Below are 14,940 nucleotides of genomic sequence, written 5' to 3' on the forward strand. Positions count from 1 at the left end.
ATGCATGGAAAGTGTGGGACCCACGGCACCGCATGTATTGCACCTGTTATCGTACGTGTTTGATTTCACAATTCCCCCCCCCTCTGCCATCACCTATTCCGCTGGGATACCATCATCGAAAAGCTTTCACGATTCTCGATTGCAAGCAGAAACAAAAAGCACAATACCCAAGGGACCAGGTGACTATTGAAAAACGCGCACCAGCTTATCACTCCACGTCAACTCTCACTCATCTCGTTTTGACGTTTTCCTTGCCTTCTTTCAAAGCATTTTCCTTGGGGCGAAAGTTTTTCTTAAAGCCCAATATGGGGATTAAATTGCAAAATCGGAATTCCAGAAACTGTAAATAACCAAAGCCATATATGACTCTCAGGTTAATTACATGATTTGTATAAAAAAACAAAAAAACAAACCAAAAAAAAAAAAAAAAAAAAAAAAAAGTATAAACCTCTAACCTAACCCTCTATGTATGTCATTTTACGGTTTATACACAGAAGACTAATAACAGGAAAAGGATAAACTTAAAAAAAAAGAAGGGGCTATCAGGAATTTTGTGAGAAAAATCCGCCAAAATTGGTGTGTCTCTCTCCACGGAAGGATCGCGATTCATGCAAGATAATCTAAGCTCAGCTCCATCTTACATGTGTCATCACCAGAGCCATTGATTTGGTTGCATCCCTTGTTGGGTCTCCTGAGATTGGTATCGGAGCGGTGAACCGGCTCGAAGCCGAGAGTCAGTTCCAACTCCACTTCGCTTTCATCGGTTTGGTTATTAGATTTAACAGTTCTCGCAGTGTCGGCTCGGCTCACAAGAGACGGCTCCACCGTCTCAACGGAGAACGTGCTTTCCGTCTCTCGACTGTCTCGGTCTCCTTCCCCATTCAGCTCCGTCTGATGGCTATGACTCCCCGACGACTCATGGTCGTGGCTTGAAGAGCGGTTGAAGCCATCTTCAGGGTAGCATCTCTGCCACTTATCGGTGGTGATGGTGGTGGTAACCGGGTCGGCGACGGTACCCAGTTCGGAGATAAACTCGGAGGCTGAACCGACCTTGGCCTTGGGCTTAATTGCAGAACGCTTGAACCTGCCCCGAGTCTTGACCTTGTGAAGCTCTTGAGAAGCCGCAGAGTTCTCGTCCTTGGAGACGTGACGTATATCGTACGCTTTCATGGGTGGGCAAGGGCTCATAGCCGCTTCAGATGAGATTTGAACAATCGGAGCGCCCTTTAGAACCGCTTCCACCGCGGATTGGCATAGCTGCCAGCTTCCGGACCAGAGCAACCCAACTGAACCGTAGATTGGATTCACTATTCTCCCACAAGCCTCATAGAGAAGCGATCGAAATATCGCTGCGATCAATGGACAAACAGTTGGTGAGCAAATCGAAATCGAAATCGAAATCGAAATCGAAATCAAAATCGAAATCGAAAACTCATTTCATCTTCGAGAGAAAAAGAGAGAAGGGAGAGATGCTTACCAGGACGGAGGTGTTCAGGGCCGGCATTAATGAGGTTCATAAGCCCAGCACGGCCGTAAAACTTGGCAAGGAAAACAGTGGCATTGGCTTGGGATTCTGGGTTCTTGATCCACTGCAAACAAGGTCTGATGCTGCAGTTCTCGCTGCAACCTTTTCGAAGTACTCGACATCCATTACAGCTCATCCTCATCTCTGATGTTTCTGCTGTACTACCTTAGCACTTAATTTCGCTGAAAATCTATGAAGAAAGAGGAGAAAAGAAGAGAAGGGTTTGAGTGATTGAAGTGGTGGTTGTTTTTGGTTGACGAAGAAGCCACGAGGGTTTGAGGAGGAGAAGAATAGAGAAGGGTTAGAGTCTATTTAAGTGTGAGATGGTTCGTTGGAGATGAAAGCTGTGGGTTTTGTAGGTGGGGGTTTCCGCAGCGGTTTTCCCAGATAGCGGTGGAGTGGAACCTGGTTTTGTTATTTTAGAAAGTGGTGGTCCCCACCTCAGTGGCCGTCTGGAAAAAATAAAAAAACCCTCCAATTTCTTCGCCAAATTTTTATGTTTTTTAATGTCCAACACTCCAACCTCCCACTTGCAGGCAGCTTAATTACAATACCCCCTCAGGCCTCAACCACGCTTGCTTCAAAAACAAGCCAATCTAGGGATAGAGATTGAGACGTGAAGGGTACTTTAGTAAAAATGGTGAGAAAGTAAAGAAGGGGTAATGAGGTGGAAAAGGGTGGGGACAGGTTTTGAGTTGCCATGCAAGAGGGTCCAAAACAAGGAACATAGACAGAACAGCGCGTGTCAACCACGTTCAGATCATAGACTGCGGGCGGATCGCCACATATCGTGGAAAATATAAACTCAGGTTTCTCTTTCTTCCCTCCACCATCCACTCCCGGTTTTATGGAATTCGTACTAAAACCACTTTTTTTTTTTTTTTTTAATTTTTCACAAACACTAAAACCACTGTCTGCCTTTCCCGGTTTTATTCAGGACTGTGGGCGCCCGACGGGATGGGCCAGCGGTTTTGGTGTCTTCTTGATGCTTATCCTATTAAAGTCCTAACAAGATTCCTTCCCTGTTTTTCTCACATTTTTCTTTGCTTATTCAATCTTCAACTTAAAAATCTAACCAAGATCCGCCACCCATCTCTCTTTCTCTCTCTCTCCACTTTTCTACGAGGAGTCCGGTTTTTCTGGACGTGTTGATCAGAAAAACTTTCTGGACGAATCCTTTGTCTCTCACGTGGAATTTTAAGTTGGGAACAAAATTTTCCCATAAGATATAGTTTTCAATTAAAAAATAGATGATAAAATAAACGACTAAGAGTTCTCTATGGGGTGAGCGTAACCCCTGCGTGCACATGGGGACCAATGGAAGCACATGCAACGGTGTCTACATGGTAATCATTTTTGTTTTTCATGGGGGTATAGTGGTCACTTTGTAACACCTATGTGTCTAGGTGCAGAGTGCACAGTCCACCCACGGAGAATTTTCTCTCTAAAATAAAATCATCTAAGAATAAAGACTATTAATAAAAGAATTGATTTTTCCTCCTATCATGGTGAATAAAATCTCATTCATTGCAGGGTGGAAGAGAGCACTAGGAGGATATTTTGGAAAGAATTAAAATCTTATAGGGGTTAGTAAACCCTAGGATGGTGGGTGACCCGTTTTCTATAAACAAGAGGAAAACTTTCTTAGAAAATAAATTATGCAGATCATTCAAGAAAAATATCTCTTTATAATATGCAACGGTTAAAATCATGGAATCATTTACCCAACAAAAAATAATAAAAAAAATCATGGAATCATCTTCTATTTGATAAAATTAATCATCCTTATCTAAAAAATCCTCTACATGTTTCTCTATCTATATTTAAAAAGAATACAGCTTGGTGGCTTGGCTCCTGCCCCATACACATAGAGTGCATGAAGTTTCCACTCAATCCCACCTAAAATGAAAAAACTCAGCCCTATAAATGCTCTTGCGGAGAATCTCATTGTTCATGTGCTGGCATAAGAGTTACATGACCAAGCAGCAGCGACTTCTTGCCCTATTTATTGAATCAAAAGTTGTATGAGAATAATTTATACGATAAATTAATGGAGATGGAAACGAGGAAACCAGTCACATACAGTGTATCGGTTCTTATTCATAGATTATTTTAGATGATTGTATGATTGTATCATTCTACCGCGTCTCATTCCGTTTTTTATTGGGTGGGTTTTCTTAATTTACTAAAATTTTATTAGAAAGAGGAAATTGAGTTTATTAGGGGGCGGGCGAAGAGAATTTGGTCGACAGAGACCCTGTCCTACCCTACCATGCTCCACCCCACCCCACCTTATTGATAATATTTTGTTGTTTTATAATATAGAGCCACGGAAACTACTATTTTGACCATTTTGTCATTGTTTATCATTTGTTTTTAGGATAAGCATGGATTGTTATCTCAATTAATGTATATTGTCTAATCAGATTATATAATAGCAAATGGGATCACTTAGTTTGTCTAATATCAGAGACAGTGTGATAGTGATGTGGGTTAGTTGCAAGTGGTGTGGGTTGTAAAATTAACAAATTGAAAAGAGGCAAAAAGTTTTTGGTACAGCCTAAGCATGAAAAAGCTTTTTCTTATGGTCCACCAAATTGTGCCATGTAGAAGGATAATGTAAAAATTCCCAACTATTAGGCTACTTGAAGTTCTTGATCTATAAGTTCTGAAAAACCCCTCTGATGAGCAAGTTTACGGATACAATTCTGGAAAGTTTACTCTTGTTCAAATTAATTATCTTATTTATGAAAAGAAAATTCTTGCAATCGTAAATGCTTTGCTCGAATGAATGGATCTGTCCCCCCCCCCTCCCTCCTTCCTCCCCCCTTCGGAGGTTGATAATGTTGGTCTTTATGGGAGCTTTCTCCTAATCCAAATGTATATACTTTCATATATTGGAAATTTTCTTTTTACCTGATTTTGCAGAGAGGCTGTATCCAAACTCGAACCCGTGATCATTTAAAATGGACCAAACTTTACCGTTGCACTAAGGTTGCATACATTATGATCATTCCCAAACCCCACAGTAGCAGGAGCCTTGTGCCCTGGGTATGTCATTGTTTATCTTCTCCATTTCTTTTCTAGTACTTTCTCAATAAACTTCATTTATAATGGACTTTAAAGTCTTATTTTTTCAAATCACTCATTTACCATATGACAGATATTTAAATTGTGACAAAAAGACCATAAAATCCATTGAATCCATTACCCTTGATGGAAATTCTTTAGAAGAAAAACTTAGAATGATGTAACACAACATGAGTGGTGGATTATTCATTTCACCATAACGGTGGTGTCTTGAAGAGGCTACGCAAATTCCAACTTTAGTGCAATTGCCGAAGGCGGATACCCTCGAAGCAAGGACTTTGTGGTAAGGATGTCAATTTTGGACCCAATAGCTTATTGGTCCAGTTCTAGATCTATCGATTAAGTTATTGGTCCAGTTTTGAATTTACCGATTAAGTTATTGGTCTCCCAACGATTCTAGAACCGTTAGACCAATAAGGAACCATTGGAACCGAAACTAGTACAAATCCACATCCTACTCATATATATTATATAATTCTTAAGAGTTAAAGTTATGATAGCTAAGGTCAAGCCCTTTATTTTTTTAGTTTTTCAATTTTAACTAGTAGTTCTTGTCCCATATACAATTTTACTAAAGATTCGACTGTTAATTTAATGGTCCATTTGGAAATGCTAACTTAAGAACATACTTTAAAATAATTTTCATTTAGGAAGGTGGTGGTATTCCTACTTATTAATTGAATATAAAACAAGAGGCCGGTAATATGGATTAGTTTAATGATTTGAGAAAAGAAATTGATGGTAGATTGCATATCTCATGTGATTAAAATTAGTCTTATTATAATATTATTGAATAAATGTAGCATGTGTTGGGGAATTTTTAATTTTTATTTTGGATTGTTTGGAACCAATTATGAGTTGGAACTGGCCCACCCATTAGTTAATGGTCCTGGTTCTCAGGTTTTGGAATCGATTAGCTTATTGGTTCGGTTCTGGTCCTAAACTCTTAGGACCAGAACCATTAAAGAACCAGACCAATTGACACCCTTAATCTGTGGGTTAAAACCCTTATGTTTAGGGTTTCTTTGCCCATATCTAGGTTTCCTTGCTTCGTTTTGGAGTTCTCCCTCTTGTGAGAGGGCTAAGCGGTAGGCTACGAAGCTTCTTCCATCTCCGATAAGGCCTCTGGGGTGATCTCATCTTCAATCAGTCCACTGGTCATCTTCCACTTCGAGAATGCCTTAGGTTAATCTCAGTTCTTTCGGTTATTTTCTTCTTCTTTTTATTGTTGATTTCTTTAAGCTTTGATTTGTGTTTATTTGTTGTATGTTTTCGTTTCCAATTTCTTGTTCTTTTCTTTTGTCTTGATCGCCTAAGTTTTCCTTCATCTATAGTTGTTTCTTTGTTCTCCATGAATGCTTGGTTGATAGGTCTCCAATTTTCTGCCCACTTCTGGTGGAAATGTATCCATCAAATCCATATTTGTGTGGGTTAAATAAATAAATTTATATGATTTATTAACGAGCCTTGGTACTCCTTAGGTTTTAACCTAAAACTGTTCATGATTTGGGATGGGGTTGAAACAACCCCTTCATATGGTCATTGCACTATATGTACTTAAAGATAAAGATTCCAGGACACAAGTGCAAGTGTACATATTGTGTCCACATTGAACTTGATCACACAAGAATTTTGCATGTGCGTTACTGTCAATTTATTTGGAATGGAATTCTCATAAGTAGTGCACGGTCAGTCTCTTGACCTGAGGGGTCCTTATCGGTGTAGTTACGCATTGCGGGTTTTGGCACACCAATGGTTGATGTCTCCTTAGTTATATATCGATGTATTGATTCATAGTGTTTGGTCATATTCGAAATCAATGCCAAACATGGAATCCACTGCCCTAATTGGGAAAACATCAAATAGAAAGAAAGTCTGTAATGGATTAGACACAAACCTAGATCTAGTGACATTTTGATAAATTATTTACAAAGTTTTCAAAATTAAAGTTATTTATTAATATTTGTTTTCATAAAAAATCAAAAAACTAATTTTCTTGGTCCAATCTGAATTATAGAATCTCTGAAATTGAAATTTCGATAGACTGAAGTTTGACAGTAATAATATATATGTCCTATAGTATATCATGTGATATTTTACTGTAGAGGGACTAATGCATAATAATTTATTTAAATTGAGAAAATTTGGTTTCACGTACTTGGCTGTGTACATATTGGTAAATACCACATTGGGAATGTGGTATTGACTTGACATGTGGAAAGCTGAGTGGAATTTCCAATGGGATCATACTTCAACCTATCCATGTTGCATATTTATTTAATAGGCCATCATCCTTGAGGGAAAAACCCTTCGATTAGAATCTTAATATGAGATGTGATCTCATACCAAGACTTAGGGAGATAATGAGATTGTCCATTGTAATCCGATGTGATCTCAAGTCTTTATTAGGGAGATAAGGATGAGTGTTATGAATTTATAATTCAAACACAACTAAAATCGTGCCATATTAGGATAAGATCCCATAAGGTTCAATTTTAGGAAGTTAATTAGTTATTGGCTTCTTTAGGGAACCAATATTATCCCTAATTAGTGAGAAAATTTTGGAAAGAGATAATATCATTATCTCCTTCTCCCTTTAATTCTCTTACATACATTCTCTCCGAATATTAATAATGCTCTTTTCCGGCCTTCTTCAGTGAGTGTGTGAGAAAGTAGGGTTTGTGAAATCCTACATTGTGAGAGTGGAGATTGTGATGGATCAGGATCGTCTTTAGGGAGCCCAGCGCCCAAGAGGCATCTAACGGTTGAGCTGTGCCGCACACATCGGGATGTGTGCGGTACAGCCCAATAGCTGGCAGCACCCTGGGCATGCTGGGCTCCTTGGAGACAAGCTAAATTCGATTGTGGTAGTAGCTGACATTGACACAAACAATTTGTTCTGATGGGAATGACCTACTACGAAAAAGGCTAAGATCACGCGGTCTTGCACTAGTGAGGCTCAAGGAAACCTTGATCTCAATTTTCTTCATGCTTTTACCTCTTGGCTAATTCTTTAATTGCTTAATGTGCTCTCTTTCTCAAATTGAGCATAGTTTCTATGGCCTTTGCTAAAGTTTTCTTCCTTTATCACTGTTTGCCTATGTTTGGTTCTCCTCTCTTGTTCTACCGATTGGTTCTCTTTCTTTTCTTAGGGTTTACTTCAGGGTGGGTACTTGAGGATATATTGTTCATTTTTCTTGTTTTGATCTTTTATATTTCTTTTTGGACAAAGTTTTCCTCGTACATGTGGATATATTATTCATTTTTCTTGTTTGGATCTTTTATATTTCATTTTGGACAAAGTTTTCCTCCACCCATAGAAGATGGTTCACCAACCATCTTAGGGTTCACAAACCCCTCCTAGCGATTTAGTATGTTCCAAAATACCCTCTCGATACCCATTCCCGTCCTCTTCCGCCCTTCGGTGAATGGGATCCCATTCACCGTGGGTGGAGGGAAACCCGATCCTTTCTTTTTCTTTTTTATTGTCCTTTTGTTTTCTGTTTTGACATGGTTTTATGTTTCGTTTATCTTACGTATAAATTGATTTTCTTCTCTTCGGATGCTCTTCTATCAAAAAAGGGATTGGGCTATGGGGTTTCTGGTTTCCAAAGATACTTCTCTGGATTTCAAGTGTTTTTCATTCTATTTTTGGTTAGCCTATAAGATTTTAATGATTTGTCATGTTTTTCTCATGTTTCAATGTCAAAAGGCTTTTAAATTTTTTAGATATTTTTCTATATTTTTTAATTTTAGCTTCAAGGGCATTTTGGTAATTTTACCCTATTATTATACATGAATTTCAATGGTATTTTCTCTATATTAGGTCATTAGAATTAATGTTTTCTCTTCATTGTTTTATGGTTAATTAATCTCATTAGGGTTTCATTTGTCTGTGTCATGTATTTAGGGATATGCTTAAGTTTTACTCCATGCACATTACATATCATGATTGTTTTGTTCACATTATGTATACTAACCCTTGTTTCATAGCTAAACCATAGGGGATGTGGTTTCTATATCTTCTCTATATTTCTTGTATTCATAGCTTATGCATGTGTTATATATATAAGCCAAGTAATAGAGAAAATGATTCTCATTTGGCGTACTAGAGTGCCTAACACCTTCTTCGGACCGTAACCTAGATCCGTTCTCAAATCGACGGTTAGATCAATTCCCCCTTGGATAACTCTTGGAGTCAAATTGTGTTTTGTGTGGATCCTAAACCCTAGGGGGCAACTCTCTATGGTTTGATTAATCTCATCTTGGGCGTATGAGGTGGAGGATGACATGGCAATCCCATGATTTCATTCTATGGTCCTCACAAGTGGTTTATGATTTATTACCATAAACTGTCAATGTTTGTTTTGAAGGTGGCAACAAAAACTATTACATATATTACTCATCGAATAAATTTAACAATGGGGATTCATGGTTACCTTTAATACACAAGTGACATACTCCTCTAAAGGAATGCAACACTTGCTCACGATCTTCGTCGAATGCATTGATCACGATCTTTGTCGAATGTACCTTCTCCAACGGTTGAATCCAACGCTTGAAGAAGAAAAAGACTATTTTTTCTGTCAAAATTATGAATTGCGCGATGTGCAATTAGCGTTAGGAAAATATAATCTAAGGAACTACATCGTGCCATGTGGTTAGCCAAGCTTCTCAAAATTTTAACCTTTAACTTTTTCTTAATTACACTAAAGGACGACACTACAAAAATCGTAACCTAAGAACTTCATCAGTAGAAACTTTCATTACACTTTCTCCCTATACTATCAACATCCAAAATGGACCTAACAAACATGGAATAAAATCACTGTCATATAATTATATCCATTGTCCATAAATCTAAGAATGCCATGACAAGTGATTGGACACAAAAAACATTTGAAAACACTTTTTCAATATAATTTATTTAAATATAATAATAAAATAAAACACTTTTTGCAAACTATTTACAAAACAATTACTAGTTCTTGGATTTGACCAGTCACAATCCGACAACTCTCTCAGAAGGATGTTCTCCTTAAACGAGTAGTGAAACCTTGTTGAGTGTCAACCCCATTATCAAATATAACGTGCATGCCGAGCGGCCAATGTGTAGTCGGTCCTATCAGAGTATTAATAGATATTAACCATTGGCATACAATAAACGCACAAAACACAAGTGTAATGGTAAGTGCCTCTCAGGTACGGGAAAAGGAAACTACCAAAAATTGGTGGTGAACCATTTAGGAATTTCTATGAATCAATGTTCGACACAATAAAGTACCCATATTTAGATTTCCAACCAATCCCCTTCGGAAAAATATTCAATAGGACAACCTTATAACAGAGTGCCCAAGTTTGTTCATAGTTGAGAATAAGTAATAGTATAATTGAGTTGTCGCATAAAAATATAATAGTTATAACAATTGCATAATAAAATTTTAATTAATTAATTTAATCAAATTAAATTGGGTTTAATGGACACATATCAAATATCATATATTCAACATGTGTTTACGCGATTACCGTTAATGAGCATGTGCAAAATTGCTACTTAAGTAGAGTTAAAATAGTAAAGTAACGAAAATTAGAACAAAACCTCCATTTTACCTCTCTCTCTCTCTCTCTCTCTCTCTCTCTCAACATATATTATATATCTTATAATGGGAAAAAGAACGCTACTTGGTCGCGTGCCTCTCATGGATTCTGTGCCTAGACATAGAAACTCATGAAAGTACCGCGTTGCTCCCATGGAAAGGCAAAAATCCCGCCTAAGGCAATGCTTGCACGTATGCTCTCATTGATTAGTGCGTGTATGTAGGCTCTAGAGGTCTGGGCAGCAATCTCTTTCCCTCATATAATATGTATAAATAGTATATAATATAATATATATTATATTTACTATTATATATAATATAGGGAAAGAGATCGCCACCCAGTCGCATAACGCATGTCGCCCTACGCCCTGACATAGGGGTGCACAAAATGACCGCCACACCCCTTGGAACCCCGGAAATAACCAGGGGTGTGGCACTCATTTTGCGCGCCCCTGTGTTAGGATACAGAGGCCGCATGTCTTGCACAACCAGGTGGTGTTCTTTCTCCCTATACTATTGTAAGATCAAGAGCAACCTAAGAGGGGGTGAATTAGATTATGACCAAATAAAACAAAATATAATAAATAAAATTTAAACTAATACTAATCCTAACATCACACATTGACATAATACAAAAATTAAATAAGCAACAAGTAAAGAGAGTGCCATGGAGGATATTACTAGTTGCTTGATATGATGTAGATGTGAGAGTAGTAGGCACACAAAGATTTAGAGTAGTTTGGATCAATTAACTTGTCCTACGTCCACTACCTTGATCACGGACCAAAGATTTCTCCATTATTCGATTCTTTTCCCAGAAAAAATTCAAACTTTTACACCAACTCTACTATTTTCAGACTTTTAGGTTGAGCACCTAGGCCACCTTAGTCAAGGATTTTCACCCAGGCCACACAGACCAAGGATTTCCTTCAAGCCACACAGGCTTACTTTTACAGCGAAAATGACTTCTTCTTTTAATCCTGATAAATGTGAACCATTTAAGCACACTATGATCAATACAAGATGATTTTTCTCTTTTTCTCTTTACACGTTGCAACACTTGATCTTCATCCCTTTATTAAGATTATATGGCTCTTTAAGCACAGTCACACTTTCATGCCCCAAAACGTACAGACCCAGTGGGGCCTATAAGACCAAATCAGGTTGGGACCATGTAAAAGATATACATCACATAACATAACTTATCATTCATGCATTAACTAAAATGGGTGTAACTACCTGAAAATAGTTTTCATCAAAATGTTCATAACATCAGAGTTCTTCAAGGTGCGGAAACATAAACCTCTAGTTAGTGGATTGATGGCAAGTAAACAAAAGCTTAAAACTATCCTTAACATCAAATGTTACTATTCTTTTACATCAAGATAGCCTATTAACAAAGATCTATAAAAGTTGACCTTCAAAAGTCAATCAAAAAGATATCTTGCACAGTCACGAGCCCACAAGTCAAGTCCTCTCAGGCTCTGCTATACCTTTACCTTTGTCCTTATTTACTTGATATGAAAAACATCATTTAATTATGAGTGAACTTAAAAGCCCAGTAAGCAAGACATATATAGCCATGCTACTACATACTCACATTTCAATATAAAGAATAACATTTGAAGATACCTCCATTTATCAGTAAAATAGAAAAGTCATTTCATAACATCAGTCATCACAGTCATTCATTCATGCCCAAGTAGAACTTAGGTCATTCATTCATACCCAAGATGATCACACTATTCGTTTTGCAACAGCTCAAGATGATCACACTTAAACTGAACCCATAATAACCAAAATATTCAAATAAACCATATGCTTGGTTCACTCAATTAAGCCATCATAATCCATCTCAAATAAAACAATATACCCAATACAACTTCAAGATATCCTCAATAAAATATATAAAAACTAATGAATTAAAATAATCATGAGCATTCATTCCATTAATATAATATTAATTTCAATAAACTATTAAAATAATCATAGGCAATCCATTCAAAATCTTCATATTTCAATCCATGGTCATTAATCCAATAAAATGCATCAAAATCATCCTATGGAAATGTGGGGTGCTACACACACAACAACTTCTCAAGAATATGTAGACAATGAAGCTCGGTTACAACAGCTCAAGATGATCACACTATTCGTTTTGCACACATGCTATTTGTTGTAGATTGTATTGTTACTTGACATCAAATAATTCCATCCTTTTTATAGGCAAACAAACTAGCCGTTAGAGAACCATTTGAATTTTAAAACAATCGAAAACATTAATCAATTTTAATCTCAAGTATTCAACCTGAGATTTCCAAGAAAAAACTACCTGTTGGAGCTCCTCAACATTAGTGAAGGTGTTTAAGAGTTCTACTTGTAGAGGTTGTACAAAATGATTTTCATATATTATTCAATCTGACATTACATGTATATATAGATGACCAGACACATCAAGGACAGCTGGCTATAACTAATCACCCTAACCACCTTACATACACGTGACAATCAGTTACACGTTTACATCAAGGAGGGTGATCTCTATCACGGTGCGTGAGAGAATACCCAAGAAAAATACACGGTGTAGAGCGTGGATCAAGCTTATGGTGAGTGTAAGGTCGGAGCCATAGGTAACAGAGACACCCAAATGTGCGCAAGAATGTGTAATCTGGTGATACACCAAAGAGACGCTGGAGAGGACAAATGTTATTGGGAATGGTAGGAGAAGGTTGGCGATTGATCAAACAGACCGCTGTAAGAAATGCATAGGTCCAAAACTTGGGAGGCAAACCAGCATGGAACAATACGGCCAGCCCTGTTTCAACCACATGTCGGTGCTTGCACTCAACAACACCATTTTGCGCTTGTGTATGAGGACATGACAACCTGTGAGAAATGCCGTGCTCACAAAGAAAGGGATCCAACTTAAAAAACTCACCACCCCCATCACTCTGTAGGGATTTTATTGTAGTACCAAAGTAATTTTCCACCTGAAGCTTAAAAGCTTTGAACACTGAAAGTACATCAGATTTAAGAGAAATAGGATAAAGCCAGCTATAACGACTATAGTCGTCTACAAATAGAACGAAATAACGAAAACTATCATGAGAGACAACAGGGCCAGGACCCCATACATCACAATGAATCAATGCTAATGGCACTGTACTAATTGAAGAAGAAAGCTGAAATGGTAAACGGTGGCTTTTTGAAACCTACAAGCATCACAGTGACCATCAGCCGAGGTAGAAAAAGGAAGTTGAAATTGATGAAGAAGCCTTCTAACAATTGGTGTGGACGCATGGCCGAGACGATGGTGCCAAGTGTGGACTGGAACACGAACACTTGAGAGGGTAACAGTGGAAGATGGCGAGGCAGCAACAGTGTGAGTAGGCTGAAAGACACTGGATGGCATAGGGTATAAGCCATTCTCACTCAGGCCTTGGAATAAGGTCGTTCCCGTCTGACAGTCCTTAATAACAAAATAAGCCGAGTGAAATTCAATATACACATTGTTCTCTGAGACAAAACGATGAACACTTAAAAGATTACAGTGAACAAAGGGCACACACAAAATGTTAGAAGCATGAAAGGTGCAAGATGGAGAAAGAAAATCAGCAGATCCAGTGTGAGAAATTGGCAAACCTTGCCCATTACCAATGACAATGTGATCAAGACCAGAGTAAGGAGAACTGATAGCAAGATTACTCAAGTCTGCAGTTGAGTGATTGTTAGAACCACTATCAAAAAGCCAAGAAGAAGTTGGTACAAGAGAGAGTGTAGCCGTACCAAGAAAAGCATGGTTAAATCGCTGTGGACAGTGGGAGGCTAGGTGACCTCCAGTGTTGCAAATTTGACAACAGTCCCGAGCTTGGTTCATGAAAGAAGGAGAGGACTGACAATCAACAGTTTGGATTGAGTTACCTATAGTTGGATATGAATAACCTGTTGGAGATGAAGAACCTTGTGAAAATGAGGTTTGATTCTGCGAACCAGTACCACGATAAGAGTTCGGATTCTGCGGTGAATAAGAGTTTTGATTCTGATATTGGCCAGAAGAGTTGCGATAAGAGTTTTGATTCTAAAACTGGCCCCCTCACGAATCACGATAGTAGCCACGACGACCACGAGATCGAGGACCACGAGTGTTGAAACGAGACCCTCGTCCATAGCGCGACTGGTTCACCGATCCAGTAGAGGCAACATTGGCGGTGGAGATGACAACATAGCCATCAGGAGAGGTGTTGCGTAAGAACAACTCATAACTCAGAAGGAGTCCAGTCAGTTCATCAAACGAGATCGCGTAAGCCCGAAGGCACACCGATGTTGTAAAATCTCTGTAATCCGATCCCAGGCCTTGAAGAGTGGCCAACACAAGATCTTCATCAACAACTGGATGATCAATCACAGCAAGAGTGTCGGCAATAGATCGGATCGTGAGTAGATAATTAGACACTGAATCTGTCCCCTTTTGAATATGAGTGAGGCGATCTTTTAAATCAAGAACTCGAGTGCGCGAGGAAGGAGCATACACATCAGACAGTGTGCGCCAAGCAGCGTGAGCAGTGGTGGCACTGACCACATGACAGATCGCCGTTTCAGTAAGTGAGGATATGATCCAGCTGAGGATGAGTTGATCCTATCGGTCCCATAAGGCAGCAGACACCGGATCAGAGGGTCGCAAGAACGTTCCATCGACAAAGCCAAGGAGATCATAGCCACGGAGCAGCG

General features: G+C 38.5%; 1 protein-coding gene across 1 annotated transcript; it reads right to left on the reverse strand.

Annotated features, from left to right (window-relative positions):
• Positions 1-308: 308 nt before the first annotated feature.
• On the reverse strand, positions 309-1,730 carry LOC122663834 (LOB domain-containing protein 41-like). The gene is made up of 2 exons (XM_043859484.1): positions 1,478-1,730; positions 309-1,349 (listed from the first exon to the last, which is right to left on the reverse strand). The coding sequence occupies exons 1-2, from the start codon at positions 1,665-1,667 to the stop codon at positions 607-609; spliced, it is 933 nt and encodes a 310-aa protein (XP_043715419.1). The 5' UTR covers positions 1,668-1,730; the 3' UTR covers positions 309-606.
• Between the last annotated feature and the right edge of the window lie 13,210 nt (positions 1,731-14,940).

Source organism: Telopea speciosissima, chromosome 6 (assembly GCF_018873765.1).
Source record: "Telopea speciosissima isolate NSW1024214 ecotype Mountain lineage chromosome 6, Tspe_v1, whole genome shotgun sequence".
Taxonomy (NCBI): Eukaryota; Viridiplantae; Streptophyta; class Magnoliopsida; order Proteales; family Proteaceae; genus Telopea; species Telopea speciosissima.